General features: G+C 42.5%; 2 protein-coding genes across 6 annotated transcripts; one reads left to right on the top strand and one right to left on the bottom strand.

The window, feature by feature from the left end:
• The first annotated feature begins 1944 nt into the window (after window positions 1-1944).
• dcun1d4 (DCN1, defective in cullin neddylation 1, domain containing 4 (S. cerevisiae)) lies at window positions 1945-10367 on the top strand. 5 transcript variants are annotated; one of them, XM_050054783.1, is made up of 11 exons: window positions 1945-2012; window positions 3327-3397; window positions 3511-3550; window positions 3763-3850; window positions 4084-4172; window positions 4652-4722; window positions 5104-5195; window positions 5366-5474; window positions 5943-6047; window positions 8035-8137; window positions 8234-10367. In XM_050054783.1, exons 1-11 carry the CDS (start codon window positions 1994-1996, stop codon window positions 8287-8289), a joined length of 843 nt encoding a protein of 280 aa, XP_049910740.1. In that variant the 5' UTR covers window positions 1945-1993; the 3' UTR covers window positions 8290-10367. The 5 variants fall into 5 exon arrangements, with proteins under 5 accessions (XP_049910740.1, XP_049910742.1, XP_049910743.1 ...); XM_050054782.1 differs by lacking the exon at window positions 1945-2012 and adding an exon at window positions 2019-3003; XM_050054785.1 differs by lacking the exon at window positions 3327-3397 and having other exon boundaries at window positions 1969-2012.
• Window positions 10368-10487: 120 nt separating this feature from the next.
• Window positions 10488-23768, bottom strand: LOC126396580 (uncharacterized). The gene is made up of 5 exons (XM_050054780.1): window positions 23656-23768; window positions 22999-23427; window positions 18912-19081; window positions 18404-18737; window positions 10488-18310 (listed from the first exon to the last, which is right to left on the bottom strand). Exons 2-5 carry the CDS (start codon window positions 23414-23416, stop codon window positions 10830-10832), a joined length of 8403 nt encoding a protein of 2800 aa, XP_049910737.1. The 5' UTR covers window positions 23417-23427; window positions 23656-23768; the 3' UTR covers window positions 10488-10829.
• Window positions 23769-23789: the final 21 nt, after the last annotated feature.

Below are 23789 nucleotides of genomic sequence, written 5' to 3'. Positions count from 1 at the left end.
CTATATTAAAACATCAAACTCTCACAAAACTTGTGCAGTATAATCATTTATCCAGCCATATGCTCAGTTCTTCCCAAACAACATGCTAAAACCTCACTATATAAAACTGAACTGGAAGTGAAACATAAAGCTAGACTCCAATACTGAGGTTTTTTATGGGGAAATGCACAAGTTTGGGACGTACTGAGCATATGACTAGATACTTGGATTATCCTGCACAAGTTGTGTGGATGTTTTTAAATGGCTATTTTGATATAGTTTTGCTATAAGTCTGAATATGCTCTATAAACACTGAATGGGAGACTGATTTTATGGACTCACAGAATGTTTACTACTTTTCCATACCTGTATGGGCAGAGGTCTTCTGCTTGTGCCAGGGTCCAGGCTGAAGACTGAAGACTGAAGGGGACAGAGCTTTTGAAATCTGGGCCATGAAGCTCTGGAACAACCTGCCCGAGGTTATAAGGCTGTCTGAGTCACTGTCTTCGTTTAAGTCTCTCCTAAAATCACACTTGTATCTGAGAGCACATCCTGCTCTACATTTTAGTCTTTCATTCTCCTTGTATTTTAAATGTGTTTAGTTTTATTGTACAGCACTTTGTAACTTTGTTTTGAAGGGTGCTATATACATAAAGTTTATATACTTCAGTTAAAAGCCTAGTCCCTTTTACTAGCCCGTGCTGCTTCACATTTTGACACACATTTTGATTAGAGCCTTGGTCTGGTTGCCAAGCAGTTCATTTTTTTTAATAGAAGTTCTTCGAATGAAACTGGGTTGTTGTCTACCTCAAATGATGTGTCCATTCCTAGATTACCCTGTAAGTTATTCATATTCCTTTAGTCTGTAAGAGTCCTCAAACCAAAAGAATCAAAGGGGTTTAAAGTAAAACTTAATTCAAGTTGTGAGGATTGTTTTAACAGGATAAAATGGTGTTGTGTTGGTACGCTGGGTGCAGTAACTCACTCTCTGATGCTCTGACTGACAGACCTAGATCAAATAAATGATTCATAATTGATATGTTATCTGAAGCCTAATTTTTAAACAATATTAATACTGGTTTCAATAAACAATTTGATTGCATTTCCCGATCTTTGCTGAGCTTTTGTGTGAGAGGAATTAAAGGCCCGTCCTGTATAGACGCCTGTCCCAAATATAGGCCTGTTGATTTCAGTGATAAAAGCAAATAAAAGCTCAGGCTATTAATTGAAGTTTTACGGTATTTTATACTATTAGCTACGAATTTACTGAAAACTGGGGCATTCAAGGAACTAGTATTTTTCATAGTGACCTCAGTCGGAGATTTAGTAGTTTACTAGCTCAGTAGTGGACCAGTTAAACAGAGTCTAATCCACATTAATGTTACTGATATTAACAAGAGAACAAGGTAGCTGCAGTTCAATGTATCAGCTCGTTTTACCTAATAACTCGGATTCTCAGTCACCTGACAAACAGTGCTCTCGGTTGCTAAACTTTACACACTAACTGGAGAATCGTCCGGGATTTCAACCGACTTGTGACAGCACGAGGACAGAGAAATGAGCCCGTATCGTCGTGAAATGAGACGTAAACGCACCATTACCAACGTCCGCCCGGCTGAGCTGACATTAAACGAACCCAAACAGCAGCTACACCGAGGGGAGGTCAACTTATGACTGGATCAACCAATCAGATTCCATCGTGGGCTGGTTTCAGGCTTGCACGAGGAAATTCTGATGATTGACGTGCTCATAAAAAACCTCTCAACCAATCAGTCACAGCGGTTGCGGACCCTGTTTGGGAACTGTGTCCAATCATATTTGTGCGTGGGCGGGATCTATTTCGTGTCCCGCCCCCTTGTGACACGACACCTCGATTGGCCAATGAGCAGCGGCCAAAGGCGGAGACCGAACAGCCCCAGTTTCAATCACGGTCCGCGGGCGTGGTTTACGTTGACAAGGCCCGCCTATTGGCCGGTCTCCGGACTTCCCACAGACAGTTGTATGTTTCATAAAAATGCACTCTGATGCGGCAAGTAAGTAGTAACGTTATAGAGGCTTTTCTGCATCAAATTACGAATCTTCACGGATGCTGCAGAGTTTGTCGGAGAGACGCAAACAGACGCTTTGTGTTTCTACATCTACTTTTAGCCCGTGTTTCTGTAGGATTAGATGGGAACGTATGAATTCCGTGCTATTTGGTGGTCCCTTTGTATTTGCCTGTGCTGTCTTGGGCGACAACAAAGGAAAGATAGCTAGTGTAATTTCAGTTGTTTGGACCTGCAGGAGGTTTGATCCGACTCGGCAGCCTCTGTGGAGTTATTTTTTTGTGTAGCGTTAGCAGTGCTCAGCTGAATGCAGCCGACGTTAGTTAAATCCAGAAGGTTTTCGATGGTAATCGGTGCGTTGTGATGTTTATATCCATCATTACTGAGGATGCACAATGCGTTTCAACTCAAACTTAGGGTGAACGTAATGCCAGTGTAAATAGGTCAATTTTCTGGTCAACTGCGGACTATTACAGAGAATGAAAATTGTGACGCAGTTGTGTAAAACATCTTTGACTGCCTGCTGCAGCAGTGCTGTCGGGCTTTGCGGCACATACATCAGCTGCTGCAAAACGTCTGCGCAATGGTTATGTGCCAGTAGGCAAACGATGTTAGATTTTTTTAAGACAATGTAAAATGCATTCAATCAGTAGGGGTAAATGTTGGGGGGTAGAGGGGTCTGAGAGAAATAGTTGTTTTGTTAAGCCTTGGGAATTGTAGTTTAGTTTCCCAACCAGCGCTGAGTTGTAAATGGCCTCTTTAAAGGAAATGGACTACAACACCCATACGCCCAACTCTCTAGATACTTTGTAAACTCTGTGCAAGTTGCGCGTCTGCACTGCTATTTTAGGTATGCAGCTAATGCTATCTGGTCGGCAGTGTGTTTTTTGTCTGGTTTGGCCGATTGAAATCAATTAAAAGCAACGGGATTTGATGACAGCCTTTAAACGGAGATGCACAGATGACATTTGGAGACAAGGTAGCATGCATTATCAGATTTGATCGAGTTTGCATGTCTGTCGAGGAATGCAGAGAATCACTCCCTCATCCGTGTGAGATATTATTCTGTCGTTCTCTCAAAGTTTAACCCTTAAAATAGAAATCTAACGAAAGTCAGCTGATCATTGTGGAGACTTAGTGATTACTAGCAAAAGACTACAAATCATAGCTTCCTGTTGGTGCTACGGTGATGTCACCTTCTTGTACCCTTGTGCCAAGCTAATAAGTTTAATTAGGAGCAGAAGGCTGTGTGTTATGCTTTAGTTTAATTTCTGCTGTTATCTTTATTCTCTGTGGAAATAGATTTACAGCTGAATTCCCACTTGACTACACTGGCCAGCATCCATAAGATCCACCACACCTTGCACAGGCTGGTAAATACATATTGGCAGCTTGTGCATTTTGTGTATTTTAGGTTTGTTTATGTGTGTGTATGTGTGTGTGTGTATGTGTGCACTGTACAAGCTTGTGGTATCTGTTTTGATAGAACCTGACAGAAGACGTTGGACAGGATAGCCACCCCTCAGGTAATAACTCAGCTGGTCCTTGTGTGTTTTGTAGACGGCATAAAACACTGTCACGGCTGTCATGACAAGGACAGTTGTGCATTAAGCCAGTGCCAAAACAACGTGTTGTTCTGCTGGATCTTTGAGAGCTCATGCATGTTTAGCAAGTAAAATAATCTGTGTGTTGCTTATCCGTTGCCGTCTCTCATTCTGCCCTGCACTTGCTTCCCTAGCTTGTTGCTCGAGAGCCATGCCTCCTAGGAAAAAGAGGAGACCCTCTGCTGGAGATGACATGTCAGCCAAGAAAAGTCGGCAGGACAGGTGTGACATCCATTTCTTAAATATTCCAAAAATTGGTCACTTCAGTCTGTGTCAGTTATGCAGGAGAAACTGATTATTGTGGCTTATTAAAGAGGAATGCGGCATGAAGTTTTGAGTTTGCAGCCATAATAAGAAAAGCCTTTTTTAAATCACATCGACCACTTTTGAAATTCTCTACTTTACAAGCAGTGTGACTGCTGAGCTTGTGACCACAACTCTCTTTTCATCGGCAGTGTTTTCAGAAAACATGAAACGTCACAAATCCGCGAGGAGGAGACATTTTCCAGTAAAAGATGCCTGGAGTGGTTCTATGAATATGCAGGTGACATTTTATGGCTTAAAGCAGTGGTTCCCAACTGGTCCAGCCATGCAGTCCAGATTTCTCCTTAGTCATTAGTTCATGGTCCACACAGCTTAATTTATTCAGTGTCATACTTGCGTTTGGCCGTGTCGTCGAGCTGGTTTGTTATCTCTTTTCAAGTAGCTGTCTGTTATTCGTGTCACACATTCTACAGCAGGAAACAGCACTTTAAACTAAAATCTCTGTGCTGGAAATTCCCTGTTCTTCAAAATGAAGTGTGCTTTTTGCTAAATTGACACATTCATGAGTCACTTGCGGTCCATTCAGGAAGGACCTGAGACCCACTTTTGGACCACAACCCACCAGTTGGGAACCGCTATTTTAAAGCATTGTGCCAGCAAATCACTCCCCTCACATCATCATGACACATTCTCAGTTTATTAGCATTTTACTACCGATCAGAACACGCAGCTTCACACTTGTCTGTCTGTCCAAAATAGGCTGTGATGACGTGGTGGGTCCGGAGGGCATGGAGAAGTTCTGTGAGGACATTGGAGTGGAGCCAGAGAACGTAAGCAGAATTCCCGCCTTTTAGTTACGTCTGTTTGGTCTCGGTTTGCTCGCTAGAGGCGGCTAGTCAAACTAAGCAAGCAATGTGGACGCGTTTTTGGCTGTGGTAACGTGATGGGCATTTCTCATAATTCTTTAAGTGATATATAAAAATGAACAGTTTACATTTTTAGTTAGTAACACAAAAATATGAAGACCTAGCTTCACTTCAAGGTCATTACTTATTTACGCTCATTCTTTGTTTCAGGGGTTATTGAGGTCAGTTGTTTTCTGTGTTTCAATGTAATAGACTTGTCATTTCAGTTAACAGATTGATAATATGCATTGACACATGTTTTGTTTAAGGACGTCTGTAGCTATAAAGGTTCTTGTCTGTGCCCAGGTGGTGATGCTGGTTCTTGCTTGGAAGCTGGATGCCCAGAGTATGGGATATTTCACTCTTCAGGAGTGGCTGAGAGGCATGGGCTCGCTGCAGTACGTCAGTTACCTACTTTTTGTCTTTTCGAATGCTGTTTTCAAGATTGATTGTTGCCTTGCTTTGTTTTCTCTGTCTCTAGTCATGTCTTTATCGAGTGCCCTTGGTACCCAGTTGAGCAGGTAGTGAAGTGTAGAGTGTGTCTAAGGCATTTTTCTGCTGTTGTCAGGTGCGACTCCACAGAGAGGCTGAGGAACTCGCTCGACTACCTGAGATCTGTCCTAAATGACAGCACCAGTTTTAAGCTCATTTATAGATATGCCTTTGATTTTGCTCGGGTGAGTAAAGCAAAGTCTTTCTTTCTGAAACAAACTGAATTCAGTTCATTTGAATGATAAAATCCCCGTCGGAAACAGTTGTTTTTTAAACGCACCTGATTAAAATTCTTATGAGGTCTTACTCAAGCCAATGTTCAGAACAACCTCGTTGTTTTAAGGAGGTCAAGATAATTTTCCAGTTTGACTTTGAGTGGGAAAGCACTTATCAAGTGTGATGCCTGTTTACATAGCCTGACTTTTCTCTCACGTAGACATTAAACAATGACTTAAGCAAAGCAACCCACTCTGTTGCAGTGAATGAAAACGTGACTCAGCTACAGTGTTCAGCGACAGGTCAAAGAATTCAGCCTGTTCTGTGTTTTGGGCTAATACTGATGATAATAACATTACCAGTCTGACCCTCTGTTTAAAGTGTGGTTGACACTTTGCATTGATTTCATGAAGCTTTGGGTTGTTTTGATTGGACAGGAAAAGGATCAGAGGAGTTTGGACTTGAACACAGCCAAGTGTATGCTGGGGCTTCTTCTGGGAAAGACGTGGCCGCTGTTTCCTGTGTTTAATCAGTTTCTAGAGGTAAGCGTCATGCTCACATATGTCCTCTACAACATTTTACCAAATTGGAGGTGTCTCATACTGTAGTTAAATATATGACTGTTTGAATTCCTGTTTGACTTGACTAAAAACCCAGACACACAATTGACATTAAGAAACTAGTGGTGACGAAGGCTGACTGTTGCATTGCGCCGCCTTTGTGACTTTTTCGGCCACAAAGTTGCACCTGAACACACCGCAAATGACTGTCCATAGCAGGTGGTGACAGTAGTCTGTATTCGTCATTAAAAAAGGGACACCAACAGGTCAGATTCAAGACGCTAGTTAGCCAGTTAGCTTTTAAGAACCACAACCTGTTGTTGAAAGAACAAATAATATATACCCGAGGAGGTCAAAAAAGGGAGAAGTCACAGCGTCATATCACACATCATATCAATGGGGTACAACGTATGGTCATTGAAATCTGGTCTGCAGTTGCTGAAAGGCTCAATAGCTGGCACACTGTCATAGAACATGGGGGCGATTGATTGGTTTCACTGAGGCGTCTGCAGTCGGACTTGAATCGTAATATTTTTGTATGAAAAATAAGGATTTGGGTGAGAATCAAGTTCTGCAGCCATTGAAAAACTCTGTGATAAAAGACCATAAACAAATACTTTCTATGTGAAAACCTTCTGTTGTACATCAGCTGTCATCCATTAATTGTACCCAAAAGCTTGTAGCTACCAAAGACTGGGGTCAGAGACTACAGTATGTTCCATCCTTCATTGAATAGCCTTGTATTTACTGTGCGCTAGCCAACAGTAACAAACAGTTCCAAACCATTGCTGCTAAAGAGCTGAACGGCCGAAAATGCTAAGCTAGAGGCTTCAAAATATGAGTCCACAAACCAAGGGGTGACGTCACGGTAGCTAAGTCCATTATTTTTACAGTCTATCGCTAAAACAGAACATCTCAGACAGAGGATGAATACGGATGTACCAGCTCAGACAGTATGAAGAAAAGAAAATGTTTTTTGAACATTAAAGCATGAAAAAATGTTCTAGTAGAAACCAGAAATATAAGTATGGACCTAAAAGTATGCATAATATGCCCCTTTAACTTACTGTAACTAGAGAACATACTCCTTTACTAAATATTATCATTCATGTGATGACATGTAACTGAGGATAAAATTAATTCAGACTGTTTACAGGACTTCTTTAACATTTTGAGGAATACACTTTGCTTCCTTGCTTATAGGAGACGCAGATTGATACCTTTCACATGTCTGTACATTAAATATGAAGCTAGAGCCAGCAACTGGTTAACGTGAAAGCTGAAACCATGTGCAGAAAATAAAACTCTACCATCTTGATTTGGGATTACTCCAGCCATGATAGAGCAATCCACAATTTAAGGCCCAGACACACCAAACCGACATGAACAAACTAGTGGCGACGAAGGGCGACTGTTGCGTCGCCTAATGTCGCCTATGTCTCGGCCAAAAAGGAGCACATGAACACACCCTAAAGTTTACAGCCAACGGCCAACCAGCATGTACGTTCTGCACCTACATGCAAGGAAATAACTCTCTATACCAGTGGACGCAGTAGTCTGTATTCGTCATTAAAAAAGAGAAACCAGAACTGGTCAGGTCAGATTCAAGATGCTAGTTAGCCAGTTAGAACCTTAACAAAAACATAATCTTACCTAATATAACAAATTTGTTTTGAATTGAGGCCGTTTTGATTTTAGCCGTTTGTTTACTTTCCTCACTTCCGTTTCTCTTCTCATGCACTGAGCTAAACTGCCAATCAGAGTGATTTCATTCACCGACGGACCACGCTCAACATGCTGAATCGGCTGATAAAAAGCCGACTGGTGCCAGTGGTGCGGAACACACAGCAAAAACTAGGGCAACAGATGCTCACTGTTTGAGCAAAGGCTGACCTCTGGTTTGGTGTGTTAGGGTCCTAAAATGTTGCTGCACTGCATTAATTGAATGTATTTGTTTACTCTTCCTCAGCAATCCAAGTACAAAGTCATCAACAAAGACCAATGGTGCAATGTTTTAGAGTTCAGCAGGACAATCAACCTGGACCTCAGTAACTACGACGAGGATGGTGCCTGTGAGTGAACACATATCAACGTGACAGTGACATTCATGTGAGTGTTACGTAAATTGTTTTTCTAATCTCTTCTACTCTGTCTTTTCTTTTTTTCAGGGCCAGTTTTGTTGGACGAGTTTGTGGAATGGTACAAGGAAAGACAGATGTCATAGGCGCAGAGCAGAAAGGAAAATGGAAAAAATACAACTGTGACAACAACGACTATGAGAATCAACAACCAATAAGTAAACAATACAAAAATGGTAAAGCAGTGACTGTGGGTGCTTCCTGGTAGAGGAGGGGTTCGGGCTGTGGGTGGGCTAGGGTGGGGGCGCTGGGTTTGCAGCCTGGGTGCATGCTGCCCAGAGCGCGGAGGCGGAGGGCTGCCATTGTGGAGTTATGTTCCCGACCGAAGTTGCATAGTGGGCAAGCTTGCAGCAATCCCCGGTGGCATTGCTCTCTCTCACTGTGACATGTCATATTGCTGTCTGTGTTAGGATAACATGGTATCATACGTGGACGATGGAAGCAAAATGGTATTGTGTGGGAGAACCACTCCTCACCCCCTGTCTTCAGCACAGAGAAACCAACAGTGACCATTCATGCATTGTGTCTGAGTCTTAAACAGGGTCACTCTGACCTGGGCACATCTAAATATTATATATCTGTGCAATGAACTTGAACTTGAGCTTTTCTGGACAGATGGCACTAACTATTGTTTGTCATATTTTGAGTTAGATAGGAGTTCCTCAAAAAGCACACTGTGTCAAATGGTTGATCGCAGGTCTCTGGTACCTGTGCTGTTTACTATTGATTTGTGCCAGTGATTTTTTTCCCTTTCTTTTTCCCTTCCAGTTTTTGTTCCCTCCTGCTGTTTTGCTCCAGCTAATGCTAACAGTTTGCTAACTCCCTGCAAAGGCTTCAGACCTCATAGCACCAAACAAATCAGCATTGCTGCTTACTAACTCTTATTACAGTACAGCGGTGAGCCACTAGTGCTCTGATCAGCATTTATTGGTCCGACGACCGATTTATGCATCTACGTTCTGTAGGTAAGAGTATTATTGTGCCTCAAAACATGGAAGTCACTTTGTGTGTCCCACACACATACCAACAAACCCAAATGTATATACACGTGTGAGAACACATACAACACATGCACACACAGACACACTGAGTGGTCAGGGATTACTTCAGGATGAATTCAGACTGTTTGGGCTGTGTTATAAGTTGACATAGAGCTTGTTGGTGTCCATTTTGTCTTGATGTGTGGCATCTGTTTTGTCCTCCTTAGTCCACTGATAGTTTCAGGTCTCCTCTTACTAGTAGCATCTCTCCCAACACTGACAGTGTTAATATAACTACAGTGGAAGACCAGTGACCCTCTCAGGACGAGGTCCTTAAGGCTTGAGTAGAAAGGTAGGTTTGCTGAAAGCATTGCTTTGTACCACCCGTAGGATCTAATCAAAACAGTGGACACTGACAGTTTGGAACTGTGTGATGATGCTATGCTGTTCTTTTCGCCTAGTATAATGTTCTTGTAACACATGTATAAATTTTTGTCTTTGGCTGTGGTGTGATGCTGAATCGTCAGATTTAATATTTGCATGCATGCTCCAACAGAGCCTTTTGTGAATGGATGAGATTTTTTGAAAACATTTTTCAAACACGTTTTTGTTTTGTACAGAAATTTGTGCAAGTGTTTTGTGCTTAATTTGATATTCACGATCATGTTATCTTAATTCTGATAAACAACATGATTGTGTCTATTAAGACCTGGAACACACCTGTAACCTCACGGTGGAGCAGGAGTTCCCTCCTGCATTAACCCCATCTTAGACATCCTTACACGTGCTGTAAGCTCCGCAGAGCTGCAGCCAGTATACAGGATGGAGTTTTATTTATTTACACTGTCATGATACCCAGGAAACACACATTGAAATTTGTTGTGAAGATAAAATACATCAGCTCTCAAGTCATTGAAATCCACCACAGCTGAAACTATACGAAAGCCTCTAATGTCATTACAATGCATCCACCATCAGCATAACATCTAAGATTGAGGTAGTTGTTGGATTGCTTACCAAATACTGTGTAGAGATCAATGTTTTAGTATTCTCCCATGACAATGCAGGAGGATGAACACCCTTGTCCCAACTGTATATATGTATGTAAACTATGTAAGTGTCTATATGTCTGTTTTCACTATAACCTATGTCTATATACATAAATAAAAGGGTTTATTAACTTACTGGCTTATTTTTGGGCTCTTAAGTTAACAGTTTGTCCTTAAAAAAACTGTAAAACAGTAATACTGTCACGCTGTTGTCATTATTTAGATCTATCTACAAATGAAAGCTCAGCCTATATTGTTCATCGATAAGATTTTATTAAGGTCTCTTTATATGTGTATTAATTATACATGACAAGATGATATGGATTCTTGTTGCAAAATTAATTACAGACAAACCTCTTTGTTATGGATGATTTACAGAAATAGGGCAAATCTGAAAGACAAATATAGTGCCCTCTACTCCTCTCTACAACAGTTACACACAATAAATTATTAGTATTTACATTTCATTTCAAGCTTAATACTTTAAAATATAATTTACAACATCTTATTCACTGGCCGCCTAAGATCAACACAGTGCCAATCATTTGCTTGTTTTGTCAGTGTTAAGGATGCGGGGACTCTTTAAAAAAAAAAAAATCAGACTTCACTAATGTTCACGTTAGAGGAGTCGAAATAGATCGCCAGGTTTTGTGACGTAAGTGAAGAACTTGTTGATTCCTCTGTCTTTCTGCTCTGTTGCAGATAAGATCTGGTGCCTTCCAACCCTTGTGTCTTACTGCTCTGTGGAAACCTCCGTGACAGCCCTACTGCCTCATATGGTGGTGGTGGTGTTGCTGGAACAGGAGGTGGAGCCCTCTGTGGTGGTTCAGTATCTCCCATGTCATGCCTTCTGTAGCGAGGAATGTCGTACAGCAGATCTTTAGCTTTTCTCTCACCTACTGAAGTAGAGGAGAGACGTAATTGTGGTAGTGGCTGTTTGGCCAGGGGCTTGACGTCCTCCTCAGACCTGCGATAGTTAAAACTGGTGTCATCAAATGTAGGAGATGCTCCCTTATCTAAATTTCCGTCTACTGTGTCCCACTTTTGTCTCTCCGTTGACATGGCTTTTAGGGCACTGAGGCCTTTCCTTTTATTTGTGTCCTCAGATAAAGCCCTCAAAAGCTCACTTGTGCTGCTGGGTGGGCTGTCAAACTTGTCAAGAGCTCTGCTGGATGCAAGAGAAACACCACTGGCACTAAGAGATGAGTGTTTATGCGTCAGTGTCACATCTGCCTTCCCCTTGTCTTGTTTTATGTTATCATCACTTTCACTGCTGGAGGAGTCGGGTGGGGGACATTCTGGCTTTGCAGGTGGAGGCTGCTGTGGAGATGATACGCCTACATCCAGATGTCTCCTTGGACCAGGAAGGGAACGGTCAGAAAGCTGACGGCCGACGCCAGTCCACCTTATCTCAGGTGGAACGTCTAAATCTGTGGTGCTTCTGGACTGCTCAAGCCTTTTCTTTACTACATCATCAAAGCTCATACTGGGAACTCTCTTTGGGGAAAGAGACGCATCTCTGTCTCCCACACTATGAAATGGACCTCCTCGTGTAACAGTTACTATTTCAGTCCCTGTATATCTTTGTTTTGTGTGGTCTATAGTTTGATCCATGCCACTGGGGGTGAAAGAATTACCCAGCGGCGATGACGGTTTCATAATTAAACGCTTATATGTGATTAGATGGTCGTTGTCTATCATTCCTGACATGTTGGATGGATATCTGCTTTGGTTTACAGTGGTTTGTGTCACCTCATTTTCACTCTCACTGCTGGAGGAATTCCTTGGCTCTGGTGATGGCGCCTTGATATCCAGACGCCTCTTTACACGTGGGACTCCGAGACTTAGGTCAGGAACACTATGGGCTATCGTCTCATCCTCACTAATGCTGCTGGAGGATGATTCCCTTTGTAACGGTGCTCTGATATCCAATGTCCTCTTGACATGGGGGATATTGGTGAGACTCAAATGGGGGTGCACTGAAGGAGACTCCTCTGACGTTTGGCTTCTGAGCTCTGTCCCAGCCTTCCTCTGCACTTTGTTTTTGGTGGTTACAGATGATTCTGCGTGTATGATTCCTTGAATTCCAACTCCCTCTCTCTTTTGTCTTGTTTTGCTGCTTTTGCTCCCAGACCCACTTTCACTGCTGGAAGACGAGGGGGAGTCAGGTGGAGGTGATGAGGGCAGATTTGGTGGTTCACGTGTTTGCGATGTGATTTCAAGACGCTTTCTGAATCGGGAGATGCCAAGATCCATTGTTGCCCATCGTGACTGGAGTTCTGGGTTTATCTCTGGCGGTCTGCTGATGTTGTCACTTGTTTTTACCCCCACATCATCTGTAACAACTGTATACTTTTCTAATTTGATATTGTGGTCTGCCTTTGGGCGGTGAGAAATGTTTATCAGGGGGGTCTTTGGTGCTGTAATAAACTCCTTTTCCATGGTCTTTAATGGGGCAGATACTCCCAGTCCTGCTTTAGCTTGGTCCCTGCGCTCATCCTCACTGTTGCTTCTGGAAGAGTATGATTCAGATTGTCGAGAGCTTGGAGACACACTACTAAGAACCGGATCTGGTTGTACTGATGGTGCTTTGATATTCAAACGCCTCTTGACAGGAGGGACATTCACTTTCAAGTCCGGCATCTTTCCTTCTGGTCTATGACTTGTAATCCCCACATCTGTTTTAGGTGGGTTTGTAGTCCCACTTTCACTCTCATCACTGCTGGAAGATGACTCAGATGGAGGTGAACGTGCCCTGATATCCAGGCGCCTTTTGACATGGAGGTCACTGTTGAGATCCAGTGTAGGCCATCTTGAATCTGGTTTTACTGTTGGTGGGGGGTATCTTAAATTTTCAATACTCTTCTCTTGCTCATCTGAGCTGCCTGATGAGTGACCTGGACTAATTTTGATAGCTTCCTCTCTCTTTCCTTTCATTGTATGATTTGTACTTCCACCACTTAATAATGAATCAGGAGGTGGTGATGGGGCTTTAATATCTAAACGCCTCTTGATGCGAGTAATATTACCGAGATCTACGGTTGGCCACTGTGTTTCTGGATCACGACTCACTGTTTGAGATTCTTGAAATGGAGGCCCTACAACTCCCACCACCCCTGGCCTCATTGTCTTTGTGGAGAGTGTTGTTTCATCCTCACTGTCACTACTAGAAGATGAATCAGAGACTGGTGATGGTGCTTTGATATCTAGACGCCTCTTGATGCGCAAATTATGCTCGAGATCAAGAGCAGGCCACTGTGATTCTGGATCCTGATTTATTGTTTGAGATTTTTGTAATGGAAGCTCAGCAAAGGCCACCTTCCCTGGCCTCTCTGTGTGGTGTGTTGTTTCATTCTCACTGTCACTACTTGAAGATGAGTCAGTGTCAGGTGATGGTGCTTTGACATCTAGACGCCTCTTGACATGTTTCGTATGCTCAAGATCTAGGAGAGGCCATTGTGTTTGTGGGTCATAACTTACAGTTTGAGATACTTCAATTGGAGGCCTTGCCATGTGTGTCTCTCCTTGCTCCCCTTTCTTAACTTGGTATGTTGTTTCATCCTCACTGTCACTACTTGAAGATGAATCAGAACTTGGTGGTGGTGCTTTGATATCTAGGCGCCTTTTGACACGCATAGTATGCTCAAGATCTACGACAGGCCACTGTGTGTCTGGATCACGACTTTCTGCTTGAGATCCTTGAGATGGATGTCTTGAAATGTGTACCTTCCTTTGTTCATGTTTCTCCACTATCTCACAATTAGAGGGTGGCTCAAGAGGGGGTGATGGTGCTTTGATATCTAGACGCCTCTTAATACGAGGAATATGCTCAAGATCTATGGAAGGAAACACTGTGCCAGGGTCATGACTTCCTGTTTCAGATTTCTCAAATGAAGGCACTGCAATGTCCACCCCTGCTGGTCTCTGGTTCTTATTATGGCCTGATGTTTCATTCTCACTGTCACTACTGGAAGATGAGTCAGAGTCAGGTGATGGTGCTTTGATGTCTAGACGCCTCTTGATGTGTTTCGTATGCTGAAGATCAAGGAGAGGCCACTGGGTTTCTGGGTTATAATGTGCAGTTTCAGGTACTGCACTTGGTAGCCTTGCCATGTTCATCTGCCCTTGTTCCTGCTTATTTATATGGTTTATTGTTTCCTCCTCACTGTCACTACTAGAAGATGAATTAGTTGGTGGTGATGGTGCTTTGATATCTAGACGCCTCTTGATTTGCATTGTCTGCTCAAGATCAAGGGCAGGCCACCTTGTGTCTGGATTATGACTCTCTGTTCGTGATTCTTTAAATGGAAGTCCTGTAGTCTCCACCTTTCCAGTCCTCTGTATGTGGTGTGTTGTTTCATCCTCACTGTCACTACTAGAAGACGAATCAGGTGGTGGTGATGGTGCTTTGATATCTAAGCGCCTCCTAATGTGAGGAATATGCTCAAGATCTATGGAAGGAAACATCGCGCCTGGATCATGACTTCCTGTTTGAGATTCTTGCAATGGAAGCCCTGCAATCTCCACCTTCCCTGGCATCTCTGTGTAATGTGTTGTTTCATCCTCACTATCACTACTAGAAGATGAGTCAGAGTCAGGGGACGGTGCTTTGATATCTAGACGCCTCTTGATGTGTTTAGTATGCTGAAGATCAAGGAGAGGCCATTGTGTTTGTGGGTTATTACGTCCTGTGTCAGATACGTTACTTGGAGGCCTTGCCATGTTCATCTGTCCTTGCTTCTGCTTGTTCATATGGTTGATTGTTTTATCCTCACTGTCGCTACTAGAAGATGAATCAGGTGGTGGTGATGGTGCTTTGATATCTAGACGCCTCTTGATGCGAGGAATATGCTCAAGATCAAGGGCAGGCCACCTTGTGTCTGGATCATGACTTCCTGTTTGAGATTCTTGCAATGGAAGTCCTGCAATCTCCACCTTTCCTGGCATCTCTGTGTGGTGCATCGTTTCATCCTCACTGTCACTACTAGAAGATGAATCAGGTGGTGGTGATGGTGCTTTGATATCTAGACGCCTCTTGATGCGAGGAATATGTTCAAGATCAAGGACAGGCCACCTTGTGTCTGGATCACAACTCTCTGTTTGAGATTCTTTAAATGAAAGTCCTGTGATCCCCACCTTTCCAGGCCTCTGTATGTGGTGTGTTGTTTCATCCTCACTGTCACTACTAGAAGATGAGTCAGAGTCAGGTGATGGTACTTTGACATCTAGACGCCTCTTGATGTGTTTAGTATGCTGAAGACCAAGGAGAGGCCATTGTGTTTGTGGGTTATAACGTGCTGTGTCAGGTACTTTACTTGGAAGCCTTGCCATGTTCATCTGTACTTGCTCCTGCTTGGTGATATGGTTTACCGTTTCACCCTCACTGTCACTACTAGAAGATGAATCAGGTGGTGGTGGTGCTTTGATATCTAGACGCCTCTTGATGTGCATTGTCTGCTGAAGATCAAGGGCAGGCCACTTTGTGTCTGGATTATGACTTTTTGTTTGAGATTCTTGAAATGGAAGTCCTGTGATCTCCACCTTCCCAAGCCTCTGTGTGTGGTGTGTTGTTTCATCCTCACTGTCACTACTAGAAGACGTATCCGGTGGTGGTGTTGGTGCTTTGATATCTAGACGTCTCTTAATGTGGGGAATGTGCTCAAGATCTATGGAAGGAAACAATGTGCTTGGATCATGACTTCCTGTTTGAGATTCTTGCAATGGAAGTCCTGCAATCTCCACCTTCCCTGGCATCTCTGTGTGGTGTGTTGTTTCATCCTCACTGTCACTACTAGAAGATGAGTCAGAGTCAGGGGATGGTGCTTTGATATCTAGACGCCTCTTGATGTGTTTATTATGCTGAAGATCAAGGAGAGGCCATTGTGTTTGTGGGTTATAACGTGCAGTTTCAGATACTTTACTTGGAGGCCTTGCCATGTTCATCTGCTCTTGCTCCTGCCTCTTAATATGTTTCGTTGTTTCATCCTCACTGTCGCTACTAGAAGATGAATCAGGTGATGGTGCTTTGATATCTAGACGCCTCTTGATGCGAGGAATATGTTCCAGATCTAGGGCAGGCCATTGCATATCTGAATCACAACTTGCTGTTTGAGATACTTTAATAGGAAGCCTCATTTGCGTCTCTCCTTGCTTCTGCTTCTGCTCCATTGTTTTATTTGCACTCTCATCACTAGAAGAATCAATAGGTGGCAATGGGGCCCGCCTCTTAATGGTAGTAGCAGGGGCAGGATCTAGAGCAGGACATTGTGGCTTCATGGCATCATGGGTTACAGATTGCCCTGCCATGTTCACCTCTCTTTGTTCCTGCTTCTTTGTGTGATTTGTTGTTTCATCCGTACTCTCATCACTAGAGGATGAATCAGAAGCTGGTAAAGGGGTTTTGATATCTACACGCCTCTTAATTTGGGGGATACATATGCGATCCCGGTCAGTTGACAGTGTTTCTGCCTTGTTGATTTTGATGCCCTCATTCAATCTGCCAATAGTGTGTTCCACCTTTAGGTCTTTGATTTCTGCTTCACTCTCACTGCTTGAAGAAGACGGATAAGCAGCAGAGGGTGAAGGTGCTCCAGTGTCCAGACTCTTACTGTGACTGGTAACAACCAAACTGGGTACTTGCCCTTTTTTAACTGTGTAGTCCTCCACATCACTGTCACTGGAATGAGAGGAAAAGGAATCCTCTGGTCTCACTACAGGCCTTTGCTTGTCGTAACTGTAATCATCCTGATTAAATCGCACTGTAGGCCTGATAGAGTCTACACTGTGGATCTGCTGTCCAAAACTAACACCCTGTTTAAGGCTAGCGTTAGTGACCTCAGGGTTATTGTGGTTCCTTTCTTTATCCTCCTCCTCCTCCTCTTGGTCTGAGTTCACAGTGTATTGTGTGGGCTCATCCTCACTGACATATGAGCTAGAGCTGGACGAATCATCTGTCCTCTGTTTATCAGAAATGGGCACCAAAATCAGTTTTGAATCATTAAAAGAACCACGCACACTGCTGGACCTTGCAGACGAACTATGAACAGAATCACTAAACTCAAATTGTTCTTCATTCTCCTGCCACAGTTCAGGGTCTGTAACGTTGGTGTTATTTGTATGTGCAAAGGGCTCTGAAGAAAATCCAGGAAGTTTACTTGTGCCCTCTACAGAAATTTGTGACACCTCTACTCTGACATCTGTTGAGGAGTCCTTTACCAGCTGATGAGACTTTGTTGTTGCTTTCTGAGTCATTTCGTCCTCATTGAATACTTTGTCAGATTGTGAAGAATCCGAGCAAGAAGACAAGCTTCTCCTCTTCTCCTGCTCAACAGGGTCTGGGATGTGTTCAAACTCTATGCTGTGTGTGTGGCCTCCTGAGAGTACTGTGCCATCTCTCTGGTTATCCTCTGTTATACTTAGTCGTACACTGTTTTCACTTCCTGAATCTCTAGCTATATTTGTATTGCGTACTTCACATTCAATCACTGCTTCATTGTTGATGGTTTCCTGATTGTCACCGGCTACGGTATCATAATACTGTACATTTCTGTCTTCTCTATAGTCTACAGTGCTAAATGTGACTCTTCTTTCCCTGTGAGCTCCTATTTGTTGTGGTTCTTCACCATCGCAGTAGGCCTCATTGTCATATTGTCTTTGTTCTACAGATGAGACAGAGTGGGTCGCAGAGGTACTTTTCTTCTTGGTGATCCTTCCCCAAAGTACATCAATACAAGGTCTTGCTAGGACTCCTAGGATAAAGGCTATCAGAAATGTGATGAAAACAGACAGACACACAGCCAGAGCCAAGTTAGACTGTGTAGCTCTCGAATTCCTTTCTTGACCTATCCTGTCTGGGGTGTCCTGTGGGATGATCTCTTGGCTGGTTCTGGGTAAACTTCTAGTTTTTCTTCTTGCACCTCCTATTTTACTGATTTGAAGGTTAAAAACAGACATAACTTCGTGTTCTTCAGACACACACACATATAGTCCTGTGTCTCTCTCTGTGACGTCACTGATGAGCAGACCAGCCTGAGGTTGGCTCACGGATGCTTGACCACTGGGTGTCCACCATGTTGAATCTACAACAAAGACATCATTAACATGCAGTTAGATTAACCTACATTTGAGATACTATATTCAAGTTATTTTGCACTTTTTTTGGACTGTGTTACCTTGTGTAGAGCAAGACAGCAGTATTTCTGAGCCACTATAGACAGTCACATCTCGGTGGACCTCTGGCCCGTCCTCAGCACTAAAACAGTTAAGGTCATGCTCCTCCACCTGTAGCAGGTCTCTGCCAGAGATGATGGAGGGGGTAGCACACACCACGCTCCAAGCCTGCAGGCCTCTGCTGCTGTCATATGCCATCCGCCTTCTTAAACTGCGCATACTGCAATCACACTGCCAACTGTTCCCACCCAGCTGAACATCAGCTCCAATGTTACGGAGAGAGAAGTACGTCAAAGGATGGAGGCTGGTCAACATGTTGAAGCTCAGATCGAGAACCTTTGAGGGGGACACAGTATGGACATACATCACATGTTGAGACATGTAATGTGACTGCTAATACAATTTAAAGTTTCCAAATTAAAAGCTACATTATCTTTCATTCCTGAGTTTGCTGGAGTACTTAATACTCTGTGCATGCTTTTAACAAGTTAGATTCAAAATCAGTGTTACCTGGAGCTGGGCTAAATCCTGGAACATCTGTGGATGGAGACTTGTGATGAGGTTATGTTGTAGGTGTAGCTCTTTTAGCTGTCGAAGGTGGCTCAGGTCTCCTGGTCGTAGAGTTGAGATCCTGTTGAAGGAGAGCTGCAGAACCTGTAAGGACTCACTGCCCTCTAGTCCTGGATGACAGAAACAAGAGCTGTAATTAGAACTCAACAATAACCATGATGGTGTTGCACTAAAAAGGAACAAGGAATGTTGTGTATATTATAGGTTTTTTAATAAAAGGCGAAGTCCCTCCCCTTTTGGTGGACAACCATGGTAACCTGATTTCAGAAAAAATAGTGGTAACTGGCAGGAGGCAAATAATTTTTTGATCCTGTTTGAATAGTGCCATGAATTACACATACGTTTGTCAATTTTAAAGATAATTTTGCGAGTCAAGAAAGTAACAGTTTGTTATAAAACTGCTAATTAGAAAGACTACACAAGCTCCATAAGTGACGTCATACCATCTTCTCTCAGTGAAGCTATGATGCCTGTCTTTTGTACTGGATATACTTAGGTGAACAATGGGTCTTGCTTGTTCTTTGGCGTCTGAGCTGATAAAACGACCGGGAATCGCTCCATAAAACACATCAGGTAAGATAACGATATTTTTGTGCATGGACATAGCTAAGTTACCATAATAGCTAGGTGACATATATCGTGGGAGACGAGAAATGTAGTTCACTGAATGTATTCCAGGCCTCTCAAACCGAGAAAAGCGATTTAAATCTGTGATGTTACCACAGTGTTAAGTATATAGGGCAAGTGGGAACTCGCGGGAGGGGCCAGCAGGAGAAACGCTACTGTGCATATTCAGTAGGTTGCATACCACAGACGTAAACCCAGAAGCTAGAAAACTTTTTTGGCACATGCGCCAGGCGAGCAACTCCATTGGAATGAAAAGGCGCCATCTTGGGGTCCGGTGTGTAGTTATTATAAAAATCTATGGTGTATTTACAAACAACTATGACAAACCAACAACAAACTGCTATTTTCTTGACTTGCAAAATAACTTAAAATTGAAAAACACAAGTGTAATTCATAGCACAATTCAAACAGGATCACAATATTCTTTGTCTCTTGCCATTTACTAGCGCACATACCATAAAACTTCAATTAAAAGCCTGGTCTCAAATAAAGCCTAGTCTCTTTTACTAGTCCAGTGTGGCTACACATTTTGACAAGTTGGTTTGTCCCTTCTCGTCTCAGTCCTGTACTGCTTTACATTCTTCACTGTGATTTGCAAGGTCAAAAACTGTTAATTGTTAACTATAAGTTGATGTGTTTGCAGTACTGCACTCTTTTCAATGCTGAGATGACATAATATCACCTAAAGGTATTTCGCGTGCTCTTGCTCTGGATATCTCGGTAGTGAGTAGTGTAAAATGTCAAAAATCGATGAACACTTCTTTCCTGGAGTATGGATCCAAATTCTTCTGGATTATTTTCACTGTGAAAACATTCACAATATCCCTAATTAGCGGCTAGGGGTTTTTTTTCCCTGTGGTGCTCATTCCTTTCTGTCTCCTCCTTTTCACTAGCCTGAGACAATCTCCCTGAGACTGCTGGGCTGAAGTAAGGCACTGTGGGTCTGTGCTTCATTAGAGAGGCACTGAGGGTGCTGTGAGCTGAATACCAAACAGGAACCAAGTCTATGACTGTCAACACAGCTCTTGCTAAGTAAATGGGCTGTTCACACATGCCTTTAAAGGAACCATAGTGAATGCATTTCTCTGAGACACATATGTTCAGCCGAGCAGCAGGGTTTTTATAGAATAACATGATTCGGGGGGGAGGGGGACTCAAAAGTTAAACTGCTTGTTTGCACCTTTCTTTGAGCCACTGGAATGTCAGTAAAAGCTGTGACTGACTGAAGTGTACAGTGTCATTATCTTGGGAAGTTTAATCATTTCTGAGTGGAGCAAAGTACTAAAGATAAGGGCTATCAATGAGGGGGTTTGTTTATATGTGAGACTCAAATGAAAGGACAGTAAGTACAACGTGCACAGCTCATAGACTTATTTTCCCATATGGATAAATTAGCAGACCTCAGACTGGGGCTGGGTGATATGGAGACAATCAAAAATCACAATATTTTTGCCCAAATATCTTAATTTCAATACTGCAATGATATGATATGGTTGACTATTGGTGCTTTCATTAAGATATTTATTTACACAATGGATTCTTGATAAGCAATGATCCATCATGCGGTAAAGGCAGACTGGTAAATTACATCACTTCACTGTTACGCCTATACTCAAAATCTAAGACGATATCTCATTTCATATCATGATATCAATATATTGCCCGGCCCTACCTAGGTACACGTTTTTATACAGAATTTGGCAAACAATATGCCTATGAGTGGTGGCCCTACCTCTCAGGTCTGACTCATGGAAATTTCTCAACAACACTCCGGAGGGCAATTAGTGTCGACTTGGCAACTTCACTATCAGATGCATAGGCTTTCATCACCAGCACACAAAAACATTATTTTTTCCATGTGTAATTTTCCTGATTAAATTCACAACATGGTAAATGGGACAGGAAAGAACCCTGATTCTGCTACACAGAATAAGAGTCATCTTCTTGCCCCTGATCTTTGATTTTACCTTTAAGGCCTGGGATGTTTAATCAGTTGAGTCAAAGACTCTAACCTCAGACACATCTGAGCGGTAAATAGATCATGTTTTATTTGAAAGGAGGTCACAAGCCAAAAAAGCTTGTAGCCACTGAAAAACAAGGATAGAAGCTCACAGATATACTAAACCACTCACACTGCGCTTCACACATCCTCTTCACATACACACAGCCAATATTTTCTAAGCATTTTGTAGTGATGTTCATCTTCATCAAGATTGAAATCTATTAAGTGTGTGTATGTCATTTTGTCTACCTCCTGTTTACACACTCTACTACCTTACATACTACAGCATGTACATCATGGGCACACACCCAGACAATGGACATTTCATGTAACCATTTAACTTCTGGACAAATGGGTGTGGTCTATAAATCATTACAAGATACTATGCATTACTGTGAACATAATAAGTTAAATTGAAGACTTTTTAAGACCTTTTTAATACCACCTTATATGAAATTCAAGACCAAACCTGCAATGGAAATACACAATATATATGTATGTGTGTGTGTGTGTGTGTGAGACATGTGTAAGTACTCTCTCCAAGTAAACACACTGATGTCAGTTCAAAATGAGCAGTAAGGAAACAAAATCTCATCCCTATAATATAATGCTATTTATCATTGCAATATTCAGAGGAATACCCCGGGAAAAACTTATTTCTCTCAAGTCTGTCCAATGATTGTAAACAGTCATTGGGTCTGTCAGGCTGGAGAAAATTCCACGGTAATGTGACCCAAATATAAGACCCATTGAATCTGAATATTTAAGACTTTCTAAGCCTTACATTGAGAAAACTTAATCTAAGTCATTTTAAGACTATCTAAGGACCTGTAGACACGCTGTGCTCATATCGGTTGGCATTTCTATTGATGTTGGTGGCTGATGATTTAGATTTTGTGATTATAATGTTTTGGATTACTCAGTTCTACAGCTTTTCTTACTGTACATACGTGTTGACACCAGTGTTGGAAAGAACATTTACTTAATTAATACTTTAAGTACAGCTGAGGTAATTGTACTTCACTTGAGTGCTTGTATTTGAGGCTCCATTACATTTCTGCATCAGTTGAAAAGCCATTATCAGATCAAGATTTTTCGTACAAAACATATGATCAGTTTATAAAATGACAAATTGTTATTGATTAAACTATCCAGCCATATCTTAAGTAATTAAAAAAAACCCACTTTGACCAAACAAGGGCATTATTGTGCTGCTTATATGTAAACACATCAATAATGATCATGTAATATTAACAGGGCCAATAATGCCCCTTGAGTACTTTTACTTTTGCCAATACTGCTTTGTTGTGTTATATCTTTTCTTTATTAAATGTGCTGCTGTACGTGTGCTGACTGTGTTTTATATATGTGGTTTATTACCATATCACACTGACTCACCCTGTGGGAGTTGCTCAAGCTGATTCCTCTCAACAGATAGCAGCTGCAGGGTGGGGGCCCAAGATACACATCCCCGTCTGCTCTGAGGTCTCAGGCGATGTACATGTCTACCTCTGATGCTTCTCTCCACGCAGAGAGACAAGCGTGTGATACTGTTGTTTCCCAGCCACACATTCCTGAGGCTGCGATGTGGTCGGTAGAGTGTTACAGAGTCAAGGAGGTTATGAGACAGGTCTAAATCGGTGACAGAGTCTTGGATTTGTTGGGGCACAAAGGAAAGGCCAGCGGAGGAACAGTTCAGCAGGGGAGTGCTCTGACAGGTGCAGGACTCCGGACAGGCAGGTAGGGGAGAGGAGCAGTGGAGCCAAGAGACGAGGAGCAGCACAGCAGCCAGGAACGGGCCCTGGGCCACCGCCATCCCAACCTGACCTGAGAGTGCAGTTAAATCATGAATGACAGTTCAGAGGCTCACTCCAAAAGACAAAATAAGATCCATTTTTACCAGTAGGACTAAGTCTTTGTATAAGCTTTACTAAAATCACTAAATCCAATGCTACAAGACCAAATGCAAAACTTGTACCACTCTTCATCACAGTAATGTAGATTAAAAGAAGTCCATAATATAAACAGCTAATTAATTAAAAACATCAAACTCACCTGTGTGTTCACTCTTTGCCGAGCTGACAGGAAACTTGTGACCGTCTTTACACACCCGGATGCTTCCAGCGTATCAACTCCGACTGTCTCCGGCAGTTCTGATCAAAGTCTGAACAGTATTTCGCTGTGTCGCA

This window comes from Epinephelus moara, chromosome 10, assembly GCF_006386435.1.
Source record: "Epinephelus moara isolate mb chromosome 10, YSFRI_EMoa_1.0, whole genome shotgun sequence".
In the NCBI taxonomy this organism is placed as follows: Eukaryota; Metazoa; Chordata; class Actinopteri; order Perciformes; family Serranidae; genus Epinephelus; species Epinephelus moara.
This window is presented reverse-complemented; position numbering and strand designations above follow the sequence as displayed.

What these genes read in the sequence shown, in the direction of transcription:
- dcun1d4 (XM_050054782.1), top strand. Translation starts at nt 2,958, where the DNA reads ATGACAGCCTTTAAACGGAGATGCACAGATGACATTTGGAGACAAG. An exon ending in AGATGACATTTGGAGACAAG is followed by an intron (nt 3,004 to 3,326) that starts GTAGCATGCATT and finishes CTGTGGAAATAG; the next exon opens with ATTTACAGCTGAATTCCCAC. An exon ending in ACAGGATAGCCACCCCTCAG is followed by an intron (nt 3,551 to 3,762) that starts GTAATAACTCAG and finishes TTGCTTCCCTAG; the next exon opens with CTTGTTGCTCGAGAGCCATG.
- LOC126396580 (XM_050054780.1), bottom strand. Translation starts at nt 23,416, where the DNA reads ATGGCGGTGGCCCAGGGCCCGTTCCTGGCTGCTGTGCTGCTCCTCGTC. An exon ending in AGGATTTAGCCCAGCTCCAG is followed by an intron (nt 18,738 to 18,911) that starts GTAACACTGATT and finishes TCCCCCTCAAAG; the next exon opens with GTTCTCGATCTGAGCTTCAA. An exon ending in GCTGTCTTGCTCTACACAAG is followed by an intron (nt 18,311 to 18,403) that starts GTAACACAGTCC and finishes TCTTTGTTGTAG; the next exon opens with ATTCAACATGGTGGACACCC.